The sequence below is a fragment of the Cryptotermes secundus genome, unplaced genomic scaffold (genome assembly GCF_002891405.2).
Source record: "Cryptotermes secundus unplaced genomic scaffold, Csec_1.0 scaffold336, whole genome shotgun sequence".
In the NCBI taxonomy this organism is placed as follows: domain Eukaryota; kingdom Metazoa; phylum Arthropoda; class Insecta; order Blattodea; family Kalotermitidae; genus Cryptotermes; species Cryptotermes secundus.
In genome coordinates, this window is record NW_019720567.1 from 199280 (window position 1) to 216148 (window position 16869).

Below are 16869 nucleotides of genomic sequence, written 5' to 3' on the forward strand. Positions count from 1 at the left end.
GAGGGTCCCACATTATCTAGACAATCGGCTTAAAGATGGTGGTAAGGTTTCCAGTTCTATGAGATATTCATAAAAATAACGCACAGTCTGTTAGTGTTGTGTGTGAAGCAGTGTATTGTGCGTCATGTTTGAAGTTCTCACAGCCCTGTCTGTGAAGATTACTGTCTTCTGTGACACCATGTAGTTTGGTAAATAGTTATCAATGTTTTGGGGAACATGCTCCCTCCAACATCAGGGTAGACATTGAAGATGGAGGCCATTGGGTTCCTCTGGGAGAATGGTAGATATTTGCTGAAGTGCATGATGTTGCATCTCAGCTGACTATAATTCTGATGTATTAATTACTTCTTTATAAATTTCAGAAGTCAGTTATTGGACTGGAGGACTTGAGCCAAAATGTGAGTGCTCGCCTGACCACACTGGAAGGTAGTTGTGTCAAGTCTGCAGTGCACAGTGCACTCAACAACACAGTTGGAAATCTTTCACTTCAGGTTTGTTGGTTTTCTGTGTAGTCTCTTACTGTTTATGATCTCAGACACTGTTTCAAATAAACATTGTAGATCTTAATGGGGTCAATACTTTATGCCACATAACAGTTCTTTTTAACAATGAGCTTTTATTTGAAAAAATAGATATTTTAATTGAATTGAATTGAATTTATTTACATTCTACAAATCCTAAGCAGGTTAGTACCTTTGGATACAGAACAAGTCAAAAGGTTACATACATAAATACAGGCAATTTTAGCTTAAAAATTAATATAACTTAATTTTACATCATTCTCTATTTACATTGAAGTATTCATCTAAAGAGTAGAAGGAATGAGCATGTAGATAATTCTTTAACTCTGATTTAAACTTTTTAGTATCATTGCCCAAGTTTTTAATACTTTGTGGCAGATTGTTGAACACTTTTATGCCAGTAAAGTAGACTCCTTTTTGATATACTGATAAAGTTGATGAGGGTAGGTGGAAGTTATATTTTTGTCTAGTATTCATGTTATAGACATCAGAATTTAATTTGAATTTATCTTTGTTGTAAACAACAAATAAGAGAAGCGATAATATGTATTGCGATTGAAGAGGTAGAATTTTTAATTTCTTAAATAATTCTCTACATGAATCTCTACTTCTACATCCTGTAATGATTCTAATTATATTCTTTTGTATTTTAAAAATTATTACACTATGTGAAGAGTTCCCCCAAAATATTAATCCATAGTTCATAATAGAATGAAAGTAGGCATGGTAAACCATCTTCAATGTTTCCTGTGACATAAAAGGCTTAATTGATCTCATCGCATAGCAAGCTGCATTTAATTTAGGTATAATTTGTTCAATATGTATTTTCCAAGACAGTGTACTGTCTACATGTATTCCAAGGAATTTTGTATCAAGTACTTTACAGATTAATTTGTTGGCATAACTGATGTCCAGATCAATTTGGTGGTTGTTTTTAGTTGTGAATGATATGTAATGGGTTTTATCAAAATTTAATGAGAGTAAATTGGCTTCGAACCATCTGTTTAAGGCTTCAAATACAATATTTATGTCATTTTTAAAGTTTTCAAATTTAGAGTTCTTAAATATTATACTAGTGTCATCTGCATATAGAATTGGTTTAGATTTATTGTTGATGGTTTTAGATAGATCATTTATGTAGAGAAGAAAAAGTAAGGGACCTAAAATTGATCCTTGTGGAACACCGTGCTTTATAATTCCCCAGTTTGAAAATGCATTATGACTGGAGTTTTTATTATTTATTTCAACTCTTTGATACCTGTTTTTGAGGTATGATTTGATCCATTCATTAGCTTTGCCAGTTATTCCATAGAAATTTAATTTCGATAGTAAGATATCATGATTAACACAATCGAAAGCTTTTGCTAGATCACAGAAAATCCCTCCCACAATTAATCTGTCATTGAGAGCACTTAAAATATCGTTAGTTAGTTCATAGGTTGCTTTTTCTGTTGTTAGGTCTTTCCTAAATCCAAATTGCTCTTTGACTAATATGTTGTTAGAATTTAAGTGTTCAAGTAGTCTATTATACATAACTTTTTCAAAGACTTTTGAGAATGAAGTCAATATGGATATTGGTCTGTAATTAGAGATGCATTTTCTCTCTCCTTTTTTAAAAAGTGGTTTCATTACAGCGTATTTTAAGCGTTGAGGAAAAGTACCTGATGATAAAGATTTATTACATAGATGATTCAAGGGTGAACTGATGTAAACAGAGCTTGCTTTAAGTAATTTGGTAGAGATTTCATCATATCCATGTGAATTTTTGGGCTTAAGGGATTTAATAATGTTTTCAATTTCCTTCCTTGTTGAGAATTTGAGATTTATATTTGGAAATGAATTGTTAAAGGCACGAGACAGATAGTATATTGGATTATTATTATTATTATTATTATTATTATTAATCAAGTGAAAATTGAGGTGTGTATAAACCAAAATTAAATTCACCCAACAAGTTTCATTGTAGGCCCTAATATAAAATTTCATTAACATTTATCAAATAGTTTCTGTGTCAAATATATAACATCCACCCCTCGGCTGGCAGCAGGGAACTGAACTGCATGACCCTTGTCCATGCTGTCAGAGATTATGCATTTGTCCATTCCACAATAGATGCAAATTTTTCTGTGCATGTTCCTTTAAAGAGTAATCACACTGTGTATTGAAAATCACCAATATGAGTATACTGATGACAGGAAGCCTGATGTTATGTCTCATGGGTAAAATGTAAGATGTTCCAGTGCTTAACTAATTAAGCATTACACCATGAAGTATGGAGTAGTGGGTGTATAGATCCACGTATTCTTGGCCTCAACTCTAGTTGGAGGTGAGTGGTCAGCTTGATGTTCCAGCTACTTCACCCCAGGTACCCATTGGGTAGGAGGCTGGTCTGGATGATGTAAAGGGCAGAAAATCATATCCCTACTGGGACTTGAACACCCACATCTCAGCCATCCAGCTAGTCACTGTACTGACTGCGCTATCCTGGCTCCAATGAGTACCACAAATTATTAGCAAAGATTTTGCATGAAGGTACGAGTAGATGCATATGTTGCATACATACTAATCTGTGAATTATGCTGGTCCCTGTAGAAGCGCAAGCATTTGAAGGAGAGCAGTTGTGATATTTTCCAGACCCTCTCACTTCTACTTGTGTTTACCCAGGCCCTCTCAGTACCTGTATTAGGCCCAGCGCTCTTTTTACTATATGTAAATGACTTACCAAAAATTATATCTGCCCTATCCAAACCAATATTATTTGCAGATGATACAAGTATCCTTATCTTTGATAAGAATCCTGCAACATTTAAAATTAGAATAAATAAATTATTTGAGATGATAAATGAATGGTTTAGGAAAAATGAGCTAGTAATAAATTATGAAAAAACTTATTTTCTACAGTTTAAAACTAAAAACAGTAAAAACTTAAATGTTCAAGTTAGTTATTTAAACAATCAGATTCCAATTCAATTCAATTCAAGTATTTCTAATATATCATTTCTGGGATTAAAAATTGAAAATTTTTTAACGTGGGAAAGTCATATTGATGCAGTAATTGATAAGTTAAACAGATCCTGTTTTGCAATCCGATCAGTTAAATCCTTTTTACCACTGGAGACATTAAAAATGATGTATTTTTCCTATGTACATTCTATAATAACGTATGGATTAATATTCTGGGGTAACTCCCCGCATAGTATAAAAGTGTTTAGGATGCAGAAAAGGATAATTAGGATTATAACAAATACAACAAAGAGAACATCGTGTCGTAGTTTGTTTCAAGAATTGGATATCCTCCCCCTACAAGCTCAATATATATTGTCGATCTCTCTGTTTGTCATAGTAAATAAGGAATTGTTCACATTCAACTCACAAATGCATAATTGTAGTACCAGATCTATCTGTGATCTGCATTATCCGCAAACTAGTCTGACACAATTCCAAAAAGGAATATGTTACATGGGGGTAAAGATCTTTAATCATTTGCCACCAAAAATCAAATCTATGTCTAATGACTTGAAAAATTTTAAAATTCAGTTGACAACATTTTTATTGCAAAACTCTTTTTATACAGGTGATGAATTCTTTAGTAACAAATTTGCCTAGAAATAAGGATAACAGCATAAACAATTTTAATATTGCATAATTTTATGTATAGTGACGTAAGACTGTTTTTTTATATAAATTTAACACATGTTTTTTATCTATTTTAATGATTATAAACTGTACATATATATTTATATTTGTGTTGTACTATATTAATTATGTGACTGGTTCTATATCTATGTATATGGATTTATGGAATATACAATAAATGAATGAATGAATGAATGAATGAATGAACCTGTGTATTGTACAGTACAAACTGTGGTCTGTGTCACAGGTGACCAATGGGGAGAAGGAGCTGAGTAAGCTGAGTGGGAAGGTGACGGAGCTACAGACCCAGGTTAATCACCTTGAAAGGAATGAAACTTTGCTCTTATCGCAAATTAGTCGAATCATCAGCAAGCCAAGCCTCGACATACCAGCATCCTCTGAGGCCGTCTCCTCCTTGCAGCTTCAGACAACAGAAGGTCAGTGCTGCATCCGAATCCATGGTGTTCCATTACTTCTCTGTCCCTTCTTATTATGAATTAATTTTAATAAAAGGGTAAAGTTAGCTCTGTGCATAATTACTTCAGCCCTATCCCATGAAGATGTATGGAGGGAGTGGTAATGCCACCTTTCTTGAGCTTGGCACTAAATGGAGGTGAGTGGTCAGCTTACCCCCCCCAACCACTTAACCTCTGGGGGAAAGAGTCCCTAGTACCACTGGATAGGAGACTTGGTGGGCTCCAGAGGCAGTCCGCACCTTGTGGAGAAGAAAAAATCTTGCACTATGTAGAACCTGATCAGGCCGTGGAGTCCGTAGCCTGTTGTGTAAAAACTGAGTTATCCTGACTCATTTAATTTTAATATAAATTTTAATTCTTTCTGATTCGGTGTCACATTAGCACACAGCATTGATCATGTACCATGGGGTGAAGATAACAGTTTGCTGTATCTATTTGTTCATGATTCACCCTCTCACTTGCACTACATGGATATGTAATGTTGGCTACTGATGAGAGAAGTTTGAAGTCTGCACTGAAGAGGTTTTTATATCATAATTCTTTTTATTCCGTGACACATTTACATAAGTGTGTAAATGTGTCATGCATTTAATTCAGTTAACTTAGGTATTTTAAATAAAATTGTATTAATTTAAGTTTTATAGTAATGTTCTTTTTAAATGTTTATTAATTAAAATCTTATTAAGGTTTTTATTTTATATTATTATTTATCTTAACTGATTAATGTAAGTAATTTTAATTATGTAACTCATGTAATTTAGTATATGTATCTGGACACATCTATTCTCAAAGGGACTATTTCCACATTTAGGTTTCTTACCTGTGTGGATATATGGAAAATAAATGAAATGAATGAGTGAATGTATGAACAGTGGCACATATTCATATATAGAATTATTATACATATATTTATTGCACTGATTTTGCTTGCCTTTTTCCATGTTTAAATTGTTGCTGTGTTCTCGGCAGGAACTGAGGTGTCTGGAGATGACTCGCCATCGCAAAGTGCATTCAACTGATGAGTCATGACGTTGCTTGGTAAGTGATACCATTGTTGTAACTCAGGAGATCAGTACTTCCAGCGACATGGAGAGTTTATATAATATGAATACAAATTACAGATGTGTTCTCTCTCTGAAGGTCAGGCAGCCTACCAAAATTAACTCTTTGATATTTTCACATAACACATGTAAATTTAGGTGGAGGTGATGCACGCGTATGTTTGCATGGTGTCTCATCATCAGAATCCACTTCAAAATCATATCATAAAGTTGTAAAAGCTAAAGTTGTCCCAGTGCTTAATTAGTCAAGCACTATAACATGAAGACATGTGGGGCAGTAGAGGCATAGCTCTGCCTTCCTGGACCTTGGCACTAGAGGGGGGTGAGTAATAAATGTGCAGGTAGTGAAAATGTGACAAAATTACTGGGAATAACTGTAACAAATGAAAATTACATTTACAAAGAAATTTTTGAGCATGTTAATTTTATCTTCCCAGCTTATAACTAAAATAAAGAAGGTTAAAATATACAAATTTGTAAATTCAGTTTTTATTCTATATGGGTATGACTCTTGGATACTTGCCTGAAAACAAGAACAGAGATTGAAGGTGTTTGAGAACTGGGGGCTGAGAGGAAGGAAGTGACATGAGACTGGAGAAAATTTTGTGGTGTTGAGGAACTTCACAGTTTGTGCTCTTCACCGGATATTGTTAGGGTCATGTAATCAAGGAAAGTGAGATAGGCTGTGTGAGATCTGAAATGCTTAACAGAATTATGGTTAGAAAATCAGGAGACCACTGTGAAGACCTAGATTTAGATGGGAAGGCAGTATTAAAATGGATCTTACAGACACAGGATTTGACTAGATTTGCAATATTTGAGGTTGACGAAGTGGTGGCTATGAAGGTACTGTCTTGTGAGATATGATGATATGTAGTTTGGTAGGTTGTTAAACAATGTTTGGATTAATGTGCTGCCTCCATGGTTAGAGTCTTCCTTTGCCCTGGAAGATGGAGGCATTTTGCCCCCTCCAGAACATTGGTTAATGATCTACCAGACTGCATGGCATCACAACCTAGAGCACAGTATACAAGCATGGACTGGATATACATCTTGCTTGGGTTATGGTCCTGTGATGAGCTCTTGTTAACATAGCAATGAACAGTAGGTTCAGTTAAAGGCAAGGAAGTTTCTTAGCTAAATATGTGACTGATAGCTCCTGAGGAACCTGCTCATTGGGGTTTTAGTTACTTGTGGATACTTTCTTTCATTATTCTGTGAAACTAATTTGAGATTTATATTCTTTGAATTTTTTGGTTATGAAAAATTTAAGACACTTCTGTCAACATTTCCTGTAATTATGGAGGCACAGTAAAGATACAGGATTGCTACTAAACGTTCATAAATTCTCAGCAATTAGAATTATTTGGTAAAGAGTGATTATAATGAATTATACAGTTTCTTGTGTATTAAATTTGATTCTAATACTGTGTATTGTACTACACAGTCCATCGACTATGCAACAAATTGTTCTGTTTTTCTTACATTCTCACCTACGACACATGTTTCAGCCCTAAATGGCCATCTTCAGGTGTCTTACTATGCTAAAAGTGCTATGCTGCACTAATATTTCCCATTCGTCGCATATGCGACAGGATTGTAAGTTTAATTGTGTATTGAAAGCATGAAAGTGTAAAAGAACATGACTTTGGGCTCTGTGAATTGTAAGAAAATATACAAATTAAAGGGTTAATGACTGCCTATGGTGGTGCAAATAAACCACTAACACTTAACACAGCATTGTACATTTATTATAAGACTGATACATGTTGGCATCAGTGTAATCTTACAGTGTTCAGTGTAAGTGTTCATACCAGGTGTACTTCTGGTTAAGATGCCATGATGTTGAACAGTGCCAAGTAAATGATTGCCTTAAATGTTAAGATTATAACATTTGTGCAGGTTTTGGCATGAACTTGCAAGTAAATTGAGCTTGAGGATTACTTTCTTTCATGCCATCCATCATCTTAACTAACACCAACCATTTTGCTGATGTTGAAGTACCGTAACAGTTGATAGATCATTATAAAACAACTTTATCCCAGTTGATGACAGCTACAGGTATGTTGAGTTGCAGCAGTTGTGTATCAGGTTGTGATGCAATGTATCGAACTAATGTATTTTATTCTCAAATAAGATTTATTCATGTTTCATATGTTTACATTAAAAACTGGTTTAAAATGTGAATGTTGCAGCTACATTGTACTGATTGCATTATTCACAGCAGTGTGAGATGTTGAACCGGCATGTGCTGTTACTTCACTGCTCTGTCACCGTACATGATGACAGTGCTTAAAGTTGTTCTTTACAGATATTGTTGTCTGTTTCCCCTGCAATTCTCTTGTTCCAGTTATACTTTTATATACGTATTAATTGCTTATACTGTACTGACATAAGTTATGAACATCTATTTTCAAGTGAAATGTTTATCGTCTCATACTTTTATTTTCCTCTGCATTGTGCAACAGTGGAAGGGGAGTATATTTGACATACATGAATATATTTTGTGAAAATAGTGGCCAGAATTGTAGTAACTGTCTTACATAATTTGTAGTACTTTAAATTTTAAGTGTCATATTGAAAGATAGCTCTGTCACAGAATTATTAACTTTTATTAACTCATATTTTAATCTCACTTGGACTTCAGATAAATTTGTTTTGTACTTTTTGGTTTTATACCCAGAAAATGTGAAGAAAGGATTTGCATATTATTTGGTGAAATCTTTTGCAATCACACACTTGGGTAGAAGCGTTGAACACTTCTTCTGTCAAGTTGGAACAATCCACAACACAAGTTCACTTCATTGAAGCCTTGTATACAGAATTCAATCTACAGTAATGTACTAATTGAAGAATAGAACTGTAAACTTGAATATCAGTTAATCAGTGTGAACATAGAGGTCTGGAGCCAGTTGGGAATTAAACTTCATTACAACAGAATTATGACTTAAACACTGAGGTTTTATCTTGCATTTGTAATTTTATAGTGCCATGATCTTCATGTGTCACCTTAAATAATCTTTGAGACATTTCTGTTTCTGATGGAACTAGTGTGAATATTATTCCATCCCAGACCACCTCAGCAGCATACCCTTATTTTCTGTACATGATTTGAGGTTCTCATGTCAATGAGTAAAGATTTGTGGTCTTGGAATGTGATGCTTTTGTTTTGGTAGATAGGTAGCATTGTTTGGAAGAACATGATGGTCTCATCTTCTTTCCTGAAGATGGATGCACCAAGTTCCTCCATAATGTTGGTACCTATCTACTAGACTACATAGCATCACATCCCGGTAGATAGTCTTACCATCCCACCCTGTGAGGCTTCGAGCCACACCTGTTGGTCGCTACTCTTTACCTTCCTTCCTTTCTCTTGTCGTTCTCGCCGCTGCCGTCGTTGGTCGTGGAGCTTGCAGCTAAGTCGGCTTTACCTGGCTCCACCGCTTCTCCAACTCCACCACTTCTCTTCACTATGGAAAGGGGTATCAGGTCCGGGACTTGGCCTGATTTGTCTATGGGCGCCAGCAACTGTGGGTACAGCTGCGAAGTGAAGGGAAAAGGTGGATGGGGTGGGAGCTGATGGTGATCGGGCTAGTCGTGGTTGGCGTGAGACTCTGGCTCAGGTCGTTTATGGCCTTACTCCGACGAGAAAAGAACACACTGGACACACAAACACTTGGCACCACTTCCTTTATTGGTTTGTAATCCGGGCGTCACTGAGATACAACTCAGTTTGTTACTTCTCCATGATCTCCACCCGTTGTTTGAACACTATTTTCACTTAACAGACGATGGAGAGGGCTAGCTCCGCGTCCGGCGAGTTTAACTATTGTTACGAGACTCTTTAAAAGAACTGACTCCCTGTTTTTGCAGATTCAGAGGTCCTGCGAAAATTTGGGGAAAACGTTGTTGTCATCCTCCAAATCTCCGGGTTGGCTGGATTTAGACAATGTGGGGAGGGTTCGACAGAGTTTCTCATTCCTCCAATGGTCAGCTGTTTCGCGGCGAAAGTTGGGTTCACACGGTTTCACAGTCTTTCTGACCCGGGGTGGATTGAGAGGGTTCAGTCTCACGGTCTTTTAAGGGTAGGTCCGTGATGAATCGGGTGTTGAAAATTGGTCCCTTTCCTCTACCAATGAAACAATTTGCCGCTCCTTCCTAAAAGCGGTTTTGAACATTTGGAGAGTTATGACCGGTCAGAGGGCCATCTCTCTACGTGACAAAAGGTTCTCTCCAACGTCTTTTGGACAGATTTCTCTTTTATTAGAGCTTATGGCTCTTTCTAAAAGTAGGGAGAGAGTGGGGCTGGTTTGGGTTTCAGTCCGGGGATTGTGACCCGTCATAAACTTTACCATCTCGGAACTGCGAAAGGGTTCAGGTCCCTCTGGTTTGAGTGGGGTATTACTTCTGCTTTGATGTAGCGACAAGTACCGACAAATGTGAACAAAACATTGTAGTCCTTTGCATTGTACGGTTACAATAGTAACCTTCATTCCTCTCTCTAGTTTGAATGTACCAATATTGGGATCATGTGAACTTCTGAGGTAAGAGCAATCCTGAGTTTTTTTCATTGGTAGATCTCTGAAACATCAGCAGCATTTCTTGTTATGAAAGCGTTCGAGCATAAAATGGAAATTAAACAAAATGGCCATATAAAATGTGTATCTACATACCCATTTGATAGTAGTAACTACTACCCTGTGACATTTTGTATGGTGGTAAAACTGCAATATCTATCTAGACAGTGCTACTGTGAATTTAACTATTTAACTTGATGGCAGGAGCATCTGACTTCATCCTGAATGAGTGATCACAGGAGAAACTCACTGTAAATATGTAAAAAAACATGTTGGTAATATGCGACAATTCCTAAGTTGTATGATGCAGTGCTACTCAAACAAACTTTTTCACAAAAATGGATTACACTTTTAACCCGTTGCCGTGGTTCGTCGTGTATGTTTCGTCAGNCTGCAGACCTGGTGGTAGTTATGAAAGTACTTAAAATAGAGTGATATTACAACCATTTTCCAAAAATTATTCTTTATGTTAGATTTGCAGTCGGTCTGAATTGCCTCCTCAGTGTATATTAAATATATTGACTATCTTATATAAAAACACTTGCTACAGTGCTGCCAAGTTGAGTTTTGACACATTTATTGTGTTGAATGAGGTTGTGAGCAGTATGTCATCTGTAAAATTAAATAACAACAATTGTGACAGCAGAATTATTTGGAATGTTCATTGTGTGTGTTTGTGCATTTGTATGTTTGATAATCTCATCCTTTTAATTTCACTAATTGCAGAAAGAATGTCTCACTGAAAGAGGTTGATCTGGTTAGTGACAGAGTTAAATTGATGAACATAGCATGGTGATTTCAGTGTGTTTTGTGGATCGCCAGTTATACAAGTTTTGTTTCCTGTTTGATGTGCCATGTACTTGTACACCAGAACACTACCACTTCCAGGGGAGGGTGCAAAACATAGTGCTGGCAGCATAAGTGGACAATGTCAGCCATTTTCTGTTGCCAACAATTGTGTCATGGCTTCCAGAACGTTTTGTTTACCTTCTTTGGCCCATGAAGAATTTGTCCTGCATTTTTGTCCACTTTTTTTTTTATATCCACAACTGTAGGTTGTCTGTTGTGCTTATTTCATGCAGATTTGTTTGTATTGTCTTACAATACTGAGGAAAGATTGAATTGTAGCGACTACTGCTGTATTCTCTCTGAAGCAGTAGAAACGCATTTGTTACTGTAAGAATGGTGATTAAGTGTATCATCAGCAGACTTTCAGCAAGTGAAAATAATGGCACGTATTACAGCAGTAAAGAGAAGCCGATTTTGATACTTGGAGGAGTTAAATGAAGATTTTGGAAACAATTTTATTACCATCAGGATGTGTTAAATTGACTCCTTTCCCACACATACGTACATACATACATACATACATACATACATACATACATACATACATTTCATTTCACAAGTCCAAAACCAATGGACATGAAGGTCGTCATATGAAAAAACAAATACAAAAAATTTAAACAAACACACAGATAACAGAATAATTAAAACTAATTGTTTATGTTATGCTCCACATATTCAGAAACTGTATAAAAGGAATTATTCATAAGATATAAAGACAGCTTATTTTCAAAACTAATTCTATCCTCTTTAAGGCTTTGAATGTTTATGGGCAATCTGTTGAACAGTTTAATGGCGGTAAACATAGTAACTTTCTGAAAAGCAGAAAGATTCGAGTTTGGCAAATATAATTGCTTTCAATTTCTTGTATTCAAACCATGAACATCTAAACCTGTACAAAATTTAGTTTGATTATCAATCACAAACATCATCAACGAGAGAATGTATTTACATGACAATGGCAGTATATTCAATTTCTTAAAAATATTCCTACATGAGTCTCTAGGTCCCATGCCAGACATAATTCTTATTACTTTTTTTGTAATTTAAAAACTCTGACATTATTCGTTGAGTTGCCCCAGAAAATTATTCCATACTTAAGAATAGAGTGGAAATAAGAAAGATACACCATTTGTAAAAATTTTTTACTCATGAAATAAGATAAACTCCTAATTACATAGTATTGGTGGTTGAGATTTTGGCAAGGGCAAGGGATTTTTATTTTTTTCCGCAAAGTCCAAATTGGCTGCGAGGCCCATCCAGTGATACTGGCAACTCTTTCCTCAAGGGGTTAAGCATCCAGGGCATGAAGCTAACCACTCACATCCATCAAGTGTTGAGGTTAAGTACTGCACTGTGTTATACCCCCATTTGTCCATAAATATTAATGGTGGAGTGTTTAATTAAATTAAGCATAGGAACGGTTTTACCTTTTTGTTATTTGTGGTCAGAGAAACTCTAAGTATATGTTGTGGTCTCATCACCAGAATGCAAGGCAAAATCATGACATAAAGATAGCTAACAGATGTTCTGAAAATATGGCACAGTTCAGATATTTGGGAATGACTACAACAAATCAAAACCTGATTCAGGAGGAAATTAAGAGGAGATTGAATTCACGTAATGCTTGCTACTGCTCAGTCCAGAATCTTTTGTCTTCTTGTCTGCTGTCTAAAAACATAAAAATTAGAATATATGAAACTATAATTTTGCTTGTGGTTCTGTATGGGTGTGAAAATTGGTCTCTGACATTAAGGGAGGTTGTTTGAGAACAGGGTGCTAAGGAGAATATGAGGGCAAATCGAAAAGTCTATGCCCCTATTTTTTTTTCAGCCACAATAATACGGATACATGGAAATCAAAATACAGACAGTGTTCTAAGTACCTTTGACTATTTTTCCACATAGTCACCACCCCGGTTCAGGCATTTGTCCTATCGCACAACTAGTTTGGAGATGATGCTGTTGTAGAATTCGGCCGGTTGAGCGTGGAAGCACTGCTGGACAGCGGTGTTCGCGTCGTCGTTAGAAATGAACCTCTGGCTGTGGCTGAAAAAAAAAATAGGGGCAATGACTTTTCTATTTGCCCTTGTATTTGGATCCAAGAGAGATGAAGTGACAGGAGACTGAAGAAAACTGCATAATGAGGAGCTTCATAACTTGTACTCTTGACCAGATATAATGAAAATGAGCAAGTCAAGAAGGCTGAGGTGGTCAGGGCATGTAAGTCATATGGTGGAGGAGAGGAATGCATATAGGATATTGGTGGGAAAGCCAGAAGGAAAGAGACTATTAGGAAGACCAAGGTATAGGTGGGAGGACAATGTTAAAATGGTTCTTGGAGAGTGAGTGACTAGTTGTGGTCATGATAGTGCTTAGAGCATTGCAATATTGCTTTGGGGCGGAGCAGAGGAAGTTGGCAACTGGTGAGCCTTATGTTGGAGGTGGAAAACAGGACCTAACATGAACTAAAGAAAATTATTACTGAACAAACCAGTATTCAGACAAAATAGCTATGGATGGAAAGTTGTTGGCAAAATTAACAAGGCCAAAAATATATTGACTGAACATAATAAAAAGTGGACAAGTTGTCCATGTACATAATGTCTGAGAGCCATGTCGTGTTGCTACTGTTTTGTCTGCCAGTAAAGTGAAGGGCTGCAAGCTCTCCCCTAGCCTTGCACATCTTTAAGAGAAAGCATGCAATACAAAGAATTAAATGAGAATGAAGTTTCTGAGAGTAAAATTAGGGCTGTGTGCCACAAAATATTGTGAAAGCAGCTCTTACTTTTGACATTCAGCTCACTGTTCAAGAGTCTCTTGCAGCAGTAATTTTGTTCCAGGCTTAAACAGAAGTTGGCTAAGTAAATCTTCAAATAAATGAGATTCACCGAGTCAGATTTTTCTTAAAATGTACACTTCATAGTGTTTTCTGATCTGCACATAAAAACACCGTTTCCAGTTATCAAAATGAATAATTCTTCACGATTACAGTATACCCGTTATTTCAGATTTGTGTGTGTGTGATCATGATAAGTTGGATGTAAATTAATTTGTTCGTAGTTGCCATATTGAATTCTTTCTATAAATCAAATGCTTTAGGAATGTGGAGTATGTGTTTACTTTGATTGTACTGCAGGGTGATTCAGTTGGAGGAGGCCCCAAATTAATAATCATAAACTGTGGTAATTTATCGATTAAAACAAAACTTGTTGGGTATGTACCTTCATAGAAGTGGAGATAATTGGGTTACACATGATGTTGAAATTGGTTTCCTTCCATCTGGAGACACAGGCACGATGACACGATGTTGCATGTTGATAGAAATTATTCCACTTCACGGTATGTGGAATCACAAACCAGGCAGTCGGGCACCAGATCAGTTTTGCAAAGTACATAATGTTACAAAGCTTCATTTCCATTGGTAAATTATTGCATATAGCTCAGTATAGTGATGGACTGGGTGGCTGGGTTTCAGTTCCTGGCAGGGGCAAGAAATTGTTCTGTACTCCACATTATCCAGACTGGCTGTGGGTTCCACCCAGCCTACTGTCCATTGGACACCAGGGGCTCTTTCCTTGGCTGTGAAGCAGCCAGGACATGAAGTTGATCACTCACCGCCATCTAGTGCCAAGGTGAAGAATGATGGAGTTATACCTCCACTACCCCATGGTGTGGTGCTTGATTGATTGAGCATAGGGACAACTTTATTGTTCTATAATTATTAATTCGGAGCTTCCTTAATTTAATCACTATGTATGCAGGGAAATGACGAAGGAAGAAACTGTTATTTTCTGTTTACTGTTGGTGTACACTTCATGAGATTTTCAAGATTGGAATTTATGTTGTCAAGGCTACAAAGCTTCCTTCATGGTTACAGCTTTCCTATCTGTGTTTTCAAGTTTACGTATATGATCATTATACTGTAAATGCTGGATGTTATATGAATTTGTTAATGGTAGCCATATTGAATTATTTCTATAGTATTTTCTTTAATATTTTTAATGTGTATGATTGCTTTGGTTTAACTAGGGGAAGTACAAAAAGATAAAATGTTACCACAATTTCAGGTTCTTATGACAAAAATTGTTAATTAATTCTGTGTTCAGGAATGTGACACCGTATAGTTTGGTAGATAGGTATCATGGTAATGGGAAGGGAGAACCAGGAATAGGGGACTCCCCCTCCCCCTCTCTTATCCCTTCTTCCCCATTTGTCTCACTTTTCTGTCTTGGAGGTGCAAGCAGCAGGTTTGCTCTGATATGTCAGTACCTGTTTGCCAGACTACATGATGTCATCACAGAAGACCGTAACCTCAATAGAAATACTGTTACTTCCTAGTTGCTGTGAATGTAAGGAGACTGGTGTATGTGGCATTGTGAAGCAGATGTTAAGAGTAAAATCACCAGAAGTTGCACTGGAAGAATATTGTCATGATCTGTTTCATGTGGTGCTCACTTGTCAAGTCACAAGGTTGGTGCTGAATCTTGGTACCAAACAGGTTTGTCTAGCAGAATGCTCTGCATTTACATTCAGGAAGTGCATGGTTTGAGTCTCAGCCAGGACATTGTCTTTCCTGGCTGAGATTTTGCCATATTCTTCTTTGATCCCTTAGGTGTATGCTAGGATAGTACTTAAATTAGGCCACTTCCATATCCTTTCCATTTCATTTACCGTCCCTCCGTTTGATGCTGTATAGTCAGTGACAATAACATCAAATAAACTACCAAAAAGGAGTAACGATGATAATGAAGCATGGCAAGAAGTGGAGTGTTTTGGGAACAATGTTCAGTGCAATTTCAGTGCCATTTTATTATCTAATATCCAACATTTTGAATAAAATAACATATTTTTGTAGCTCAAATGGCAAAGAATGTATGTGTATATAGTATTTAATGTAAACATGTTAAATTAATAAAATTAACATATAAGAATCCCTCCTGTGAAGAGAAGACAGGGATGAGAGAGTGCATGAGAAAATGGCAAGACTCAGCCCTGTATCAGGATTTGAAGCCAGACGGTGAAGGAAAAAATCATTGAATGTAAGAGTTGAAGATAAAGTACGCATTACATTTGTTTATCGATGGAAGACAGAAGTTGTACTTGTTTTTGAACTTAATAATAGAGGTTTGAAGAAACTGTCAAGTTTTGTCCTGCCTTCGTAAGTGCCGTGTGTCTTTTAAAGTACTTGGTGTACTCAACTGTGAACAGAGTTTTTCATATTTCATTCTGGATTAACTGTAAATAGATTGACGAGGGTTTGCTGTACTGAAAAATGAACTCTTGGTGTGCGCCAGTACTGTTATTCGAGATCTGTACTTTTTTTTAATGAAAAGCTTGGATAGCTGAGTCTGAACTAGCAACTAGACTATGAGCTGGATGATCTGGGTTCTAATCCCAGCAGTGGCAGGAGATTTTTCCATTCTTCAGAGAGTCAAAACTGGCTCTGATTTCCAGCCAGCCACCTATCCAGTGGATACTGGGGGCTCTGTTGCTGGGAATAAAGCACCAGTGGCATGAAGCTGACTACTCACCTTCATCTGTTGCCAGTGCTATGAATGACGGAGCTTTACCGCTGCTCCCCTGTATGCCTTCATACCATAGTGCTTAATTAAATAAGTACAGGGAAATTTTTATATGTTGAATTTATAATTATTAAAGACCTCCCCATATAAAAAAGAAACTGTGGTTTTAATACACAAGCAAACTATCGACCAAGCGACCGCCACTTGTCAGCGAAGTTAGTGCCAACT

At 36.6% G+C, this 16869-nt stretch overlaps 1 protein-coding gene across 4 annotated transcripts in view; it reads left to right on the forward strand.

Annotated features, from left to right (window-relative positions):
- The window catches only part of LOC111868966, a 43215-nt gene extending 32576 nt beyond the window's left edge, over positions 1-10639 (forward strand). For all 4 annotated transcript variants that reach the window (XM_033753278.1, XM_023860119.2, XM_023860113.2 and 1 more), the window contains 3 exons: positions 363-491; positions 4405-4594; positions 5603-10639. In XM_033753278.1, the coding sequence (XP_033609169.1) occupies positions 363-491; positions 4405-4594; positions 5603-5652 (369 nt within the window). In that variant the 3' untranslated portion in view covers positions 5653-10639. The remainder of the gene's footprint in view (positions 1-362; positions 492-4404; positions 4595-5602) is intronic.
- The last annotated feature ends 6230 nt before the right edge of the window (positions 10640-16869 follow it).